Source organism: Sapajus apella, unplaced genomic scaffold (assembly GCF_009761245.1).
Source record: "Sapajus apella isolate SASKATOON/1434 unplaced genomic scaffold, GSC_monkey_1.0 scaffold43, whole genome shotgun sequence".
In the NCBI taxonomy this organism is placed as follows: Eukaryota; Metazoa; Chordata; class Mammalia; order Primates; family Cebidae; genus Sapajus; species Sapajus apella.
This window is the reverse complement of record NW_022436983.1, coordinates 16,865,855-16,878,536: the sequence shown is the minus strand read 5'-3', so window position 1 is coordinate 16,878,536 and position 12,682 is coordinate 16,865,855. Positions and strand designations below refer to the sequence as shown.

At 58.2% G+C, this 12,682-nt stretch overlaps 2 protein-coding genes across 9 annotated transcripts; one reads left to right on the top strand and one right to left on the bottom strand.

The window, feature by feature from the left end:
* The first annotated feature begins 1,493 nt into the window (after window positions 1–1,493).
* On the top strand, window positions 1,494–6,484 carry GALE (UDP-galactose-4-epimerase). 5 transcript variants are annotated; one of them, XM_032300779.1, is made up of 11 exons: window positions 1,494–1,570; window positions 3,134–3,259; window positions 3,414–3,529; window positions 3,901–4,014; window positions 4,260–4,436; window positions 4,984–5,097; window positions 5,189–5,255; window positions 5,344–5,429; window positions 5,540–5,617; window positions 5,824–5,938; window positions 6,083–6,480. In XM_032300779.1, the coding sequence occupies exons 2-11, from the start codon at window positions 3,139–3,141 to the stop codon at window positions 6,139–6,141; spliced, it is 1,047 nt and encodes a 348-aa protein (XP_032156670.1). In that variant the 5' UTR covers window positions 1,494–1,570; window positions 3,134–3,138; the 3' UTR covers window positions 6,142–6,480. The 5 variants fall into 5 exon arrangements, with proteins under 5 accessions (XP_032156670.1, XP_032156669.1, XP_032156668.1 ...); XM_032300776.1 differs by lacking the exon at window positions 1,494–1,570 and adding an exon at window positions 1,618–1,957 and having other exon boundaries at window positions 6,083–6,484; XM_032300781.1 differs by lacking the exon at window positions 1,494–1,570 and adding an exon at window positions 2,764–2,852.
* A 59-nt stretch (window positions 6,485–6,543) lies between these two features.
* On the bottom strand, window positions 6,544–11,264 carry LYPLA2 (lysophospholipase 2). Of its 4 annotated transcripts, none has more exons than XM_032300783.1 (10): window positions 11,155–11,264; window positions 9,653–9,756; window positions 9,373–9,404; window positions 8,861–8,926; window positions 8,334–8,381; window positions 8,157–8,227; window positions 7,950–8,023; window positions 7,769–7,870; window positions 7,486–7,659; window positions 6,544–7,404 (listed from the first exon to the last, which is right to left on the bottom strand). In XM_032300783.1, the coding sequence occupies exons 2-10, from the start codon at window positions 9,728–9,730 to the stop codon at window positions 7,354–7,356; spliced, it is 696 nt and encodes a 231-aa protein (XP_032156674.1). In that variant the 5' UTR covers window positions 9,731–9,756; window positions 11,155–11,264; the 3' UTR covers window positions 6,544–7,353. The 4 variants fall into 4 exon arrangements, with proteins under 4 accessions (XP_032156674.1, XP_032156673.1, XP_032156676.1 ...); XM_032300782.1 differs by having other exon boundaries at window positions 9,653–9,862; window positions 11,155–11,213; XM_032300785.1 differs by lacking the exon at window positions 7,769–7,870.
* Between the last annotated feature and the right edge of the window lie 1,418 nt (window positions 11,265–12,682).

Below are 12,682 nucleotides of genomic sequence, written 5' to 3'. Positions count from 1 at the left end.
AGGCGAGGGGCAGGAGGAGCTGCTTGGCCTCAGGCTCTCCTGCCAGACCTGAGTAGGAGCAAGAGGCTTTGAGGGCTATGATGAAGTCTCCCTTCACAGACCCTGGCCCAGGTGTTGAATGCCTGAGGGCATGTGGAAACCCCATTCCCTACTTGGCATGATCCTCGAGTCTCCTCTCTGGATGGAATCTGCAAGCTGGCCACCTCTACACAGTTCCACCCTGGCATGCCCTTGGGGCCATTGCACTCTGACTTCTCAGGACACAGGTCCTGGAGATTCTTCCCAAGCTGGCAGAGGCCATTTACGGAAAGTGGAGAGCTTCTGCCAACTCCAGCATCTCTGGAAAATCTCCACGCTGAATGTGATTTTTGAAAACAGCTTATGTAATTAAAGGTTGAATGGCACAGAATCATTCCAGCATTCGGTTGTGCAGCTGTGTGTATACATAAGTCTGGAGGAGGAAAATACTTTACCATGTTGCACTCTGGGAGGAAAATGAAGACTGAACTAGTTTATTAATCTTTGTATTCCCTCCCTGTTTCCCCACCTCAGCCCCAAATCCATAGTGACTGGAATTCAGTGGCTTATTCAGGAGGCTGCCTGCAACAGTTTGCTGGCCAGAACACCCAGCAGGGTTGTTTCTGACCTTTGCCTCTGTGACCCGGGCTGTTGCACAAACTCCCCTGCTTTGGACCTCGGCGGCCCAGTCACTCCCTGGCTCTCACAGGCCCGGGAGCTCTCACCTGTGAGTGCCCCGGGCTCTGCGGGCAGACGCTGATTCCCAGCCGCGGGGAACACTTCCGTGCTCGTGCATTTAGGGCCCCTTTACTCTGGTTTCATCACGCAGTACATCACATTTGGTGCATATTATTCTCTAGCCCTACCACTTTTCATTGTAAACAATCATTTGCTAACCTGCCGTCGTGGCAGGCAGAGTGTAGGCAGACCATTCCCGGCAGGTGGGAGCCGCGGTAAGGGTGGGAGCCGCGGTAAGGGTGGGAGCCGAGGGCGCTGGCACCTCTAGTGTGGCCTGACAGCTTTCTCCATCTCCTTGGTTTATTTGCAAACAGGACGTCCCAGAACCACGGACCCAAGACCCCACTCCTGCCTTAGTCCTATGGGATTGGGAAGTTCAAGATTTTGAATTCAGACACCAGCAAGTTTGAAAACCTGCGGGTCAGAGGGGGGCAGGCGCGGGCCCCCTACCCTTTGTCCCCCTGCTCCCTCGGAAGCGCGGCGCTGCTTCCAGGGGTTGGGACGAGCTGTCGCGGGGACCCAGGGCACCAGCAGGACCCGCCCGCTTCGGGGACGTGGCGCCAGCGTCGTCCCTCGAGGGGTAACACCGCCCAGTTCCGCCCTCAGCGGGCGCGCGCGTCGCGCAACCGCCGTCACAGTGCGCAGGCCTTTTGTCCTCCCGTCGTCCCCGTAGTGGCCGTAACCCGAGTGACACGTTTCCTTGGGGGCGTGGAGGGGCGGGGTCGGGGTGGGCCGTCAGCGCTTAAAGGGCCCGCCACTCGGGCGCGGGAGGCGGTGCCTCTGGAGCCAGCGCGGGGCGCGGGAACCCGAGCAGGTTCGGGAGGCGGAATGAAGGGCCGGGTGGGCTCGCCGGGGGCCGGGGAGTCCATGGGTAGCGAGGGAATTTCCGAGGGGCCGGGCCGCTTTGCGGGCAGCGTCCCTCCGTCCCAGTTCCCCGCTTCCTGGGCTGGGGCGGCTGGGGTTCATTCATTCCCGGCCTGGGGACTCCTAGCTCGGACCCGCTCCGCGCCACGGCCCAATGCCCAGCCTGAGACCCAACCGCCCTCGAGTACTCGGGGCCCAGCGCCCCTTCCCTCCAGCAGACAAACTGGGAAAACCGAGGGGGCGACGGCTGAGCAAGGTCAATTCGTGGGTCGGGGGCGCAGCGGGCTTCAGACCAGCTTTCCTGCCTCCCAGGGCCTCTCTGCGACCTACCTTAGGGGTCCGCGCCGAGCGCGAGGCGAGGGTGGGGGCGGCTTCGGCGCGGCGGGCAGAGTCCAGCAGGGAGCGGTGGGGGAAGGGCGAGCCGTCTTGGGAGGGGGCCTGGCGATCCGGATTCCAGCCCGCTGTCGCCAGCTGTGGGACTGAAGGCAAACTGCTTCACCTCTGTGACCCTAGTATCTTTATCTGTAAAGTGCCAGTGATAACACCTGCCTCACCGAGATGCTGGGGGAATTCAGGAAAATCATGCAGAAGTGCCTGGGACGGAGCCTGGCACGTAGAGCACTATTGGTCCAGTGGGTTGGAGCTGCGTGAGCCCAGAAGGGAACAGAGGCAGCCTGGAGAAAGGCGGCAGCGGGCTCGGACGCTGGGAATGAAAGGCCTCAGTGTCTGGGGCTTCCTCCTGGTCCCGCCCTTTCTGCCTGCAGAGTTTGTTCAGGGTGGAGGTGCGCACCTGGCCAAGTCCACGTCTACGCGGCCCACCCAGGGCGGCCTAGAGTTGGGCGAGATCCTTAACTCCGAGCCAGAGTGTGACCGGGCTGGCCCTGGCATGGGCAGAGGCTGAGCCTACCTGGCAAAGGACCTCACCCTTGAGGCCATGTGATCTATTTCCTGCCTCCTCCCAGCTAGCCCTTGAGGAAAAGGGAGTAGGGGCCGCCTGGAGCAGGAGGTATTAGTCACTGAGCCCAGGAGCCAGTTTACACCTACCCATGGCAGAGGCATTGGGCAGGCCTGGGTCTGAGCCGACAGAACCCCTTCTAGGACCCTGGAGTCTCAATCCTGCTGCCATTTTCCTTCTGCCCAGGACTCTGCAGTCCTCAGTCACTTTGGAGAAGGCAGTGTGGATCCTCAGATTCCATCTTTCCAACCCCAAGACAAATGGACTAGAAAACAAGGTGCCTGTGTGTCAGTCTCCCCAGCTCTGCTGTGGCAGGCCCTTAAGGTCACCTCATTGAACCCCCACACTGCCTCATGATGTTTATACAATTATTAGCAAGCCTAAGGCCAGAAAGTAATGGTATCCAGACTTGCCCCAGGGCTGACTTCTGAGCCATTCTGGTACCTAGGGGACACTGCTGCCTTCTTTCAAAGTGAGCTTAGAGGGCCAGATTCCAGGGAGAAGGAAGCTCTAAGCCAGCAGCCTCAGCCACCTCTGAGACTCTGTATCCCGGGCCAGGTGCCATGGCAGAGAAGGTGCTGGTAACAGGTGGGGCTGGCTACATCGGCAGCCACACGGTGCTGGAGCTGCTGGAGGCTGGCTACTTGCCTGTGGTCATCGACAACTTCCATAACGCTTTTCGTGGTGAGCAGCAGTGGGGCTGGGGCTTCTTGAGGGGATGGTAGAAACAAAACCCTGGGTTCCACTTCTACCACTGAGTAGGGGATGTGTGTCTGGCTTGTCCCTGGGAACACAGCACCCTACTTCATGATGATGTGGCCTACATGTGCCCCACCAGGAGGGGGCTCCATGCCTGAGAGCCTGCGGCGGGTCCAGGAGCTGACAGGCCGTGCTGTGGAGTTTGAGGAGATGGACATTTTGGACCAGGCAGCCCTACAGCGTCTCTTCAAAAAGGTGGGTGCAGGCTGGGCCCGGTGGCTCATGCCTGTAATCCCGGCACTTTGGAAGGCTGAGGTGAGCAGATTACTTGAGCCCAGGTGTTCAAGACCAGCCTGCGCAACAGTGAAACCCCATCTCTACAGAAAAATACAAAAATTAGCTGGGTGTGGTAGCCCATGCCTGTGGTCCCAGCTACTGAGGAGGCTGGTATGGGAAGACGGCTTCCAGGAGGTGGAGGTTGCAGTGAGCTGAGATGGCATCACTGCACTCCAGCTTGGGCAACAGAACGAGCTGTCAAGAAAAAAAAAGGGTGCAGGCAGGCAGGCCAGGGGCATTGCCAAGGACTAAGGCCAGTAGAGTAACCTCTGACCATGTCACCCCTGCAGCACAGCTTTGTGGCGGTCATCCACTTTGCGGGGCTCAAGGCCGTGGGCGAGTCGGTGCAGAAGCCTCTGGATTATTACAGAGTTAACCTGACTGGGACCATCCAGCTTCTGGAGGTGAGAGGCATGGGGCAAGGCATGGACACTACAAGGGTGTCCAGCTGGGCCCCAGCCTGGGAGGCAGTGCCAAACACAGAGCCCAAGCTGTATCATCCTGGACGCATATCTTTACCTCCCAGCCTCAGTTTCCCCACCTGTAAATAAGAGTGCCCATAACCTCAGCCCAGTCCTCCCGTGGAAGAGTAATAGGGTGGGAGTAATATGTGAGGCATAGACCACTGATGCCACCTCTCCATGACCAGATCATGAGGGCCCATGGGGTGAAGAACCTCGTGTTCAGCAGCTCAGCCACTGTGTATGGAAACCCCCAATACCTGCCCCTGGACGAGGCCCACCCCACGGGTGGCTGTACCAACCCTTACGGCAAGTCCAAGTTCTTCATTGAGGAAATGATCCGGGACCTGTGCCAGGCAGACAAAGTGAGAACCCCCTTGACTGCACCCTGGCTTCACTGACTGACAGACTCCTCAGGGCCCACCATGAGCCCAAGAGTGGGATTCTGAACCCCCCACTATGGAGGAAGCTAAGCTCAGGCAGTCGCAGTGGAGGGCCCCACCCCTGCTTGTTTCTAGAGATAATGGATAGGTAACTGGCCGGGCATGGTCGCTCACCCCTGTAATCTCAGCACTTTGGGAGGCCGAGGCGGGCAGATTACCTAAGGTCAAAAGTTCAAGACCAGCCTGGCCAACATGGTGAAACCCTGTCTTTACTAAAAATACAAATATTAGCCAGGCATGGTAGTGAGGCCTAGTCCCAGCTATTCAGAGGCTGAGGCACAAGAATTGCTTGAACCTGGAAGGCAGAGGCTGCAGTGAGCCAAATCAGGCCACTACACTCCAGCCTGGGTCACAGTGAGACTCCGTCTCGGCAAAACAAATTGGCATGGGGGTGTGGAAGAGGGCTCTGGGTTCAGCTGGGACATACTGCCTGCACTTCTGGCCTCACTGCCTGACCTACATCCCACAGACCTGGAACGCAGTGCTGCTGCGCTATTTCAACCCCACAGGTGCCCATGCCTCTGGCTGCATCGGCGAGGATCCCCAGGGCATCCCCAACAACCTCATGCCTTATGTCTCCCAGGTAATGCAGAAGGGAAGGGTCAGAGGAGTGGCCCTAGGGTTACAGCTGGTGCCTGGGACCTGGGAGGAACTGACCTGATCTCCACCTCCAGGTGGCGATCGGGCGACGGGAGGCCCTGAATGTCTTTGGCAACGACTATGACACAGAGGATGGCACGGGTGAGCCAAGGGCTGGGGGACCTAGGAGTGGGAGCCAGGAGGGAGAGTCAGGGGAAACAAACTCCCATCCCCGCCGCCTCCTCTGCAGGTGTCCGGGATTACATCCATGTTGTGGATCTGGCCAAGGGTCACATTGCAGCCTTGAGGAAGCTGAAGGAGCAGTGTGGCTGCCGGGTAGGAAGAGAAGGGAGAAGTGAAGGAGGGGAGGGGGCAGATCTAGGCAGAGGGGCCCAGAGCGGTGGTTAGTGCAGCCCCTTCCATAAACCCTGTTCTCCACGGGGCAGATCTACAACCTGGGCACGGGCACAGGCTATTCGGTGCTGCAGATGGTCCAAGCTATGGAGAAGGCGTCTGGGAAGAAGGTAGGCCCCCACCCCACCCACCTCACGTCACTCAGGTCTCAGCACCAGAGCAGCTTTGGCCCTTCCCACTTACTCTCTGGTGGGCACCTGCTACTACCCAGTCTCCTGACCCTGCCTAGCACCCAGCACCAGGTGCCTGTGGGCAAGCACTGCTCTGTTCTTAAAAGATTTGCTCAGCTAAGCTCCAACTACCTCCTGTCTTGCAGATCCCATACAAGGTGGTGGCACGACGGGAGGGTGATGTGGCAGCCTGTTATGCCAACCCCAGCCTGGCCCACGAGGAGCTGGGGTGGACAGCAGCCTTAGGGCTGGACAGGATGTGTGAGTGCTGGCCTGACCCCTGCAGAGTTAGGGGCCAGGGAGGGGCTGATCAGATCTAGGTCCACCCACCCAGGGCGGTTTGTGAGGTTGGGGGAGGTTCTGCATTCTACCGTGAGCCCTGAGCACACACCTCACGTGTTGCAGGTGAAGATCTCTGGCGCTGGCAAAAGCAGAATCCTTCAGGCTTTGGTGCGCAGGCCTGAGGACCCTCCCCTGACAAGGACCAGGAAAAGAGAAGCAGCTGCCTGCTCTCCAGCCTTTGGCAGGAACCCAGGGCCCTGGAGCTGCTGGGGCCACGCCAAGGCCTCCCCTACCTCAAACCCCAGCTGGGCCCGCTCAGCCCACCAGGCATGAGGCCAAGGGCTCCACTGACCAGGAGGCTGAGGTCTCCAACTCTTATCTTCTACAGGGTCCAGGAGTTCATCAGGACCACCAAGAGCGAGTCATGGGGCAAGGCTCTGGAACAAAACCTCCCAGGCACTCATTTACACTGCTCTGAAAGAGCTTTCCAAAGTATTTAAAAATAAAAAGTTTTCTTACACCGAGGCAGGTTCTCACAGATGGTCACTATCTACCCCTGGAATAGAATCAGCCAGGCCTGAGCATTGAGGAAGCAATTTCTTTAATTTTATCGGAATCCAGGACACAACAAGAAAAACACCCAAAACCACATGGAGACAGAAGACGAGACACAACTCCTCCCCCAACACCTCCCTGCTCTAGAGTTGGGACAAAGTGGGGGTGAGACAGCTGGGGGGAGACCTGAACCTCAGTCCAGCCCTGCAGGCTCCGGGCCTCCAGGGAAGGAGGGTAACGGGAGGCAGGGCCCAGCCCCCCAGTTGGGCGAAACAGCTGAGGGAAGGCCCCCCTCAAAAGGCTCCACCTCCTCACCAGCCCTCCGGCCCAGGGACAGGGAGCCCACAGCAGCAAGGGGGCCCCAGGGCCATGGCCACATTCAGGACTGAGAAGCAGCTGGAGTGGAGGCAGGAGAGACACACGATTATCTGGGCAGGATCAGTTGGGGCAGGGGCCTGGGAGGGCCCCATGGGCCAAACCCTGAGGTCACAGGAGGGGGCCCAAAGCGGGGCTAGTGAGTGAGGTCCTGAGTGAGTGGGTCAGCGGCTGGGCCCCTTTCTCCAGCTGCCTGCAGCCCCTCCAATACTGCTGCCAGGGGGGCCCGCCTCCAGGGAAATGGGATAAGAAAGCAGCCTGCCCCTGCTGCAGAGAGCCAGGTGGCTGAGGCCAGGAAGGAAGGCCTGGCCAGGCCTCGCCACCTGCCCCAGAGGCCTGTGGGAAAAGGACAGGTCAGGAAGGGTGGGGACAGGGGCTCGACTGGCTCAGATCCAAGATGGTGCCACGCTTGCTTGCTGGGTCCCCCATGAGCTGGGAGACCACACTGAGGCCAGCGACTAGTTTTAGACAGGAGGCAGCAGCTTCTCAAGAAATTCCTTCACAGCTGCCATCTCCTGAGGGGATTAAGAGGGGATCACAAGAGGCTCCTGGCTGGAGGCAGAGAGGTGGGAGTGGGAAATGGTCCCCCCACTGACCTGAGGACAGGAGCTATGCATGACGCCAGGGTATGTCTTGAACTGAACCCTGGCAGGTGTGACAACAGACCGGAGCTTCTCAGCTGTCAGGGCACCAAACCGTACGGGCACCATGGGGTCCAGCTCCCCATGGCACTGGAGGATGGCCAGGTCCTTGGCACTGCCATTAGCTGCCTGGGGGCCAGACAGGACTCAGGGCAACGCCAGTGCTGCAGCAGTCCCCAAGCCAAGAGGATGCAGACACAAAGGTAGGGGGTGGGGGGAGGTCAGTGGGGACATTCACCTGAGGGAAGGCCCGGTGTAGAGGCAGCCAGCAGCTCAACGCCACGATGCCAGCCAGAGGGTGGGGGCAGGTAAGGGCTGTGTAGAGGGACAGGGCCCCACCCTGGAGGGAGGAGCGAGAGGGGTCATGAGGGGACAGCTCATCCACCTGCCACCCCTGCCCCCCACCCCTCTCCCCTCACCTGTGAAAAGCCGCCCAGGACGATTCGATTGGCAGGGATCCCATTCTTCATTTCATGCTCAATCAAGGCCTTGACTGGGGGGAGGGGGCATGATTGGGTGAGGGGAAGTTGCCAAGGGGCCCAAGAAGGGAGCCAGGTGGAGGAACCATCCAGTGCTTTCCTGGGTGGCAGGGGAAAGAGGATACACAGCAGGGCCTGGGGTCTTACTGTTCTCTGCTGCCTTCTTGATGCCAGCCTCGTCCTCTGGGGCATCTGGACTCAGCCCCATCAGGTCAAACCTGGGGAGAAGAGGTATTGGCAGCTACAGAAAACCCTGGCCAGCACCCTGTAGTTCCCTCAGCTTGTGTCCTTGTTCCCCTGCCCACCACCCACTCCCAAACTCACCAGGAGGGCATCACCATCTTCATGTTGAGGGTCACGGGGATCCTAGGCCTGGGGAGGGACAGCCAGAGGGCCCATCATACTCAGGAGGGATGAGGAAGACGCAGCCCAGAGTGGGGCCGAGCCTCCCCTGGGGGTCCCTCCCAGCAGACAGGGCCTGTGTTTAAGGTGTTGCCAGGCAACCTGCCACGTGGGGCTGGAGGCTATGGTTAGGGCAAAGCGCCAGTGATGGAGAAGCAGGGCCCAGCTCTTGGTGCGATGGGGTCCCAGGGAGTCGGTGAGTACTCGGGGAAGGGGCAAAGGGAGGTGTGGGTCTAGGAGAGCTCAGGTCTAAAAGGCCCTAGGGCTAGGGGCTGGTGCTGGATCCCACTCCAGGGGCTCCACAGGAGCTAAGGTTGAAAATGTCACTTCTGACTGCCCTGGGCCCAAGCCTCAGGATGCAGGTGACAGAAGAGAACAGGCCTGGGACAACAGGACCACCCCCAGATGATCCCCAGCTTCAGCCCCTCCCTTGCTGGGGTGACACTCACGCATGGGGACAGATGTACTTGACATGAGGGAGCCGGATGGTGGAGAGGGCGTCAGCCCAGCTGTGCCTGTAGGAGGGATGGGAGAAAAGGCTCCGATGCAGTAGGAAGAGAAGGGGACGGCCGGTAGCAGTGGCTCACGCCTGTAATCCCGGCACTTTGAGAGGTCGAGGCTGGCGGATCACCTGAGATCAGGTGTTCAAGACCAGCCTGGCCAACATGGAGAAACCCCGTCTCTACTAAAAATACAAAAAAATTAGCTGGGCATGGTGGCAGTCGCATGTAATCCCAGCCACTTGGGAAGCTGAGGCAAGAGAATTGCTTAAACCCAGGAGTCGAGGTTGCAGCGAGCCGAGATTGCGCCATTACACTCCAGCCTGGGCAACAGAGTGGGATTCTGTCTCAAAAAAAAAAAAAAAAAAAAAAAAAAGGAAGGGAAGGGGATGTGCAGGCCTTTTGGTCCACAGCTGGGCCCAGGCCCCCTCCCTAAGGAACACCCCTCCCCAGTCACTTACCCTGTGTCTCCAAGTCCATGTAAAAAAATGACCTGGAAAAGGATGGGACATGGGGAGACACGAAGGTTCCCCCTAGGTCCAGCAACTTCTGCCCACCCCTCCCCCACCCCTAAGGACCTGGGGGGAACCCAGGTAGGAGCCAAACAGTTTACTACTCCAAGCCTCCTGACCTCAGGATACTGCCTGCTCATCACCGCCACCTCCATTTTCCCATACCCGCTCCAGCCGGTCCTCCAGCTGCCCCCAGTGGGTCTGGCCATGGATGAAAAGGGACCCTTACCGCGGCCGTTTCCCGCTCAGCTCCAGACACGGTGGCAGCATCGGTGAGCAGGGGCACAGACATGGTGTTACCACACATACACCACACGGCTCCACGGCGGGGGCCTGCACACATCGGGGATGGTGGTCAAGAGCACAACCAGGCACAGGACACACTCCTGGCACAAGAGGCCACCAGGCCATCAGCCCCACACAGCACCCAGGTTCTGTCCTGGGCACAAAGAATAGTCAGGCAAGAAGTCCCAGGGCACAGGGGAAGTCTGCCTCCACTCCAGGGCTGAAAGGCAGAGGAAGCCACCCTAGTGGCCCAGAAGGTGTGTCTCTGGTTCTGGCCCAACATAGGACCTGAGTTTGCTGGAGAGAAAGAGGCAGGGCATAGGGACTGCAAGGCAGGGGGTGAGGTGAGGCAGCCACACCCCTGTTTCATTCCCCCTCTAACTGCTCTGGGGTCAGTGCCTTCCCACTGCTCTCCAATCACTCCTGGGTCCCTGCCTCCCCAAATCCCAGCCCTATAGGAAATGGAGAGAAAAATGCCAGGGAAATGAGCTTCCAGCCCCTACTCAGTGCCGCCCCCCACCCCCATCTCAACCTCCCCTCACCAGCCTGATTCGGCCTCCACGCAGTTTCTTCTGGCTCATCCATTCCCAGAACCCCGGGGGGCTGCCCATGTCCCCAGAGAGTGTAAGAACTCCTGTCTGCCACCCACCCCCAAACTGGTGCTCCACACCCTCCTAAACAGAGCTACCTGCTGCAGCGGCCACTGACTGCAAACGGGCCCGGCCTGACCACGCTCTGGGACTCCCAAACACACAAAAGAATGTCAGGCTGGCAGGCCCCTCCCCATCCTCAGCGTCCTCCAAACTCGCCGGAAGCTTCCACTACCTGCCTCCAAGTGCCTGTCCACCCCTCCCAACTGGCCTCACCTTCCATCTCTGACCCCTGAGGGCACCTCTCCACAATGGGATTGTTCGCCTGTGATCCGGGGTTCCTCTTCCCACTGGGAATGCACCTCCCGCCCTGAGCTGCAATTCCTTTCCTTCTCCACCGTGGAGACTTGGACCTCCCGCCCAGCCTTCCTCCTCAGAGGGGTACCTTCCCCCTGACCTGTCTCCCTCTCCACCTTGAGAACTTCCACCCTGACCCAGGATCTCCCGCTCCCCACAATGGGAACTTCTGTTCTGACCAAGGCTCACCCTCCCCATTGACATTTTCTACCCTGACCCAGGACTCGCACCTGCCCACAATGGGGCTTTCTATCTTTGACTCTGGGGAAGCCCCCGCCCCACAACGGGCTCTTCCACCTCCGACCCCGAAGTCTGTCACATTATACCCTGACACCCCCTTGCCCAGCTCCACTCCCGAAGTCCCCAAGACAGGACAGCGGCTTCGTACCTTACTCCCCACCCCCACCCTCCCCCCATCGCCGCTCCCCCTCCCTGCTCTCCAGGACCCTCCAGAGGCCAACGTCCCCCACATATTCTTCTACAGCCGCAGGCCGGGTACCTCCACTCTCTGGGGCTTCCGAGGCCGCTTAGGCGATTCTCCTTTCTCCCGCAGACACACTCTTCCCCCTCGGCCGCCCCCGCCGGAACTTCCGTTCGAGTCCCGGGAACCCAGCCAGCGCGCTGCCGGATGTAGCCTGGCCAACGGTACGGAACCCGGAAGCGGGGACCCGGCTTCGCTAGATAGAAGCTGCCATGTTGGAGGCGGCGGGGCCGCTCCCTGTCACTCAGCCGCGCAGTTGCTGGGTTCTCACCTGCTCCCACCTTATAGAATGGAGACAGGACACCCAAGACTCCCACTTCCTACCACCAACCAGGCGTCTCCTGGAGGAGTGCTGTCCAGAAGGAGAGGCATCCCTCAAACTATTGTTCGCAGAAACTTTACCACCTTCCCATCCCCATGCGACATACCTCTTAAGGCCTTGGGTGTCTGCCACTGGCTTTCATGGCCCTATTCCAGGATCATGAATGGAATCACATAGTCTGAACTGAAGAGACCTTACAGATCATCTAGTTCTCCAGCCTTAAAGATGGGGAAACTGAGGCTCAAGGAAGGGAAGTAAATAGCAACCTTAGGGTTCCACTGAAATTCTGCCTCTGGATCTGCTTCCTGAGCTATAAAATGGTAATAACCACCCTGTCTCCTTCACAGCTTTATTGGTAGGCTTAAATGAGGTTATGTGAACATACTTGATACACTGTAAAGTCACAGCATGAGGTGTTAATCACACAAAACAGGACTTAGGGAAAATATACAAAGGTTGTAGCAGGAGAGCTGAACAGGCACTGGCAGTGTTAGCGCTGCCCTTCACAAGCAATGCCATGCAGACAGTGCACAAAACGCTGCCATCAAGTTGAAGTGGAAATAGGGATCAGGGACCACAGAAAAGTCCGAGGGGGAGGCAAACGTGAGTTGAGGGAGCATCTCCCTGAGAATGTGTGGGGATCTGCAAGTACAAAATGAGTCACACTTGTTCCTCAGCCACTTAGGACTCATTCTCCCAGCTTAACCTATACTAGTGTTTTCTTTGAACAGAAAGAAAACAGTACAAAGTTGGAAGCACAACAAAGCACTTTCCCCCAGGCCTAGAGGCAATTCAGTCCTAAGTCTCAACAGGTCAAGGAGCCTACACCACCAGGATTCACGGCAGGAAAACTTTGGGCCTAGGGGACCACCGCAAGCCAAGGACTCAGGACTGAATGTCAAAAGAAAAAGGAGGTAATGTCCCCACTTAGGGAAAAATAAACACTTCCTCCTGCAACCTCAATCACCTGAGACACCATGGCACTTTGAACAAATTCTTCAGAGCAAAGCTTCAAATTCAGAGGCTCAGTCCCAGGAGCTGTGATTAGTGCTTTAATTAGTGGAATTAGTGAAGGGCTAGTCTGCTCTAAGACTTATAACTTTATTTTCCCCCATTCCAAATTTAAACATAATCCTTCTTTTAACTCCAGAAAACAATCCAACTGAAATAAAAAGGCCGTGTCTTGAGTGAATAGGACTCAGTGCTTTTCAAGAATGCATTTGC

Coding starts and splice junctions, on each gene's coding strand:
- GALE (XM_032300776.1), top strand. CDS start 1,624: ATGGGTAGCGAGGGAATTTCCGAGGGGCCGGGCCGCTTTGCGGGCAGC. Junction 5,618..5,823: donor AGAAGGCGTCTGGGAAGAAG/GTAGGCCCCCAC, acceptor CCTGTCTTGCAG/ATCCCATACAAGGTGGTGGC. Junction 5,939..6,082: donor CTTAGGGCTGGACAGGATGT/GTGAGTGCTGGC, acceptor CACGTGTTGCAG/GTGAAGATCTCTGGCGCTGG.
- LYPLA2 (XM_032300782.1), bottom strand. CDS start 9,766: ATGTGTGCAGGCCCCCGCCGTGGAGCCGTGTGGTGTATGTGTGGTAAC. Junction 9,405..9,652: donor CTGAGCGGGAAACGGCCGCG/GTAAGGGTCCCT, acceptor ATCCTTTTCCAG/GTCATTTTTTTACATGGACT. Junction 8,927..9,372: donor CATGGACTTGGAGACACAGG/GTAAGTGACTGG, acceptor TCCCTCCTACAG/GCACAGCTGGGCTGACGCCC.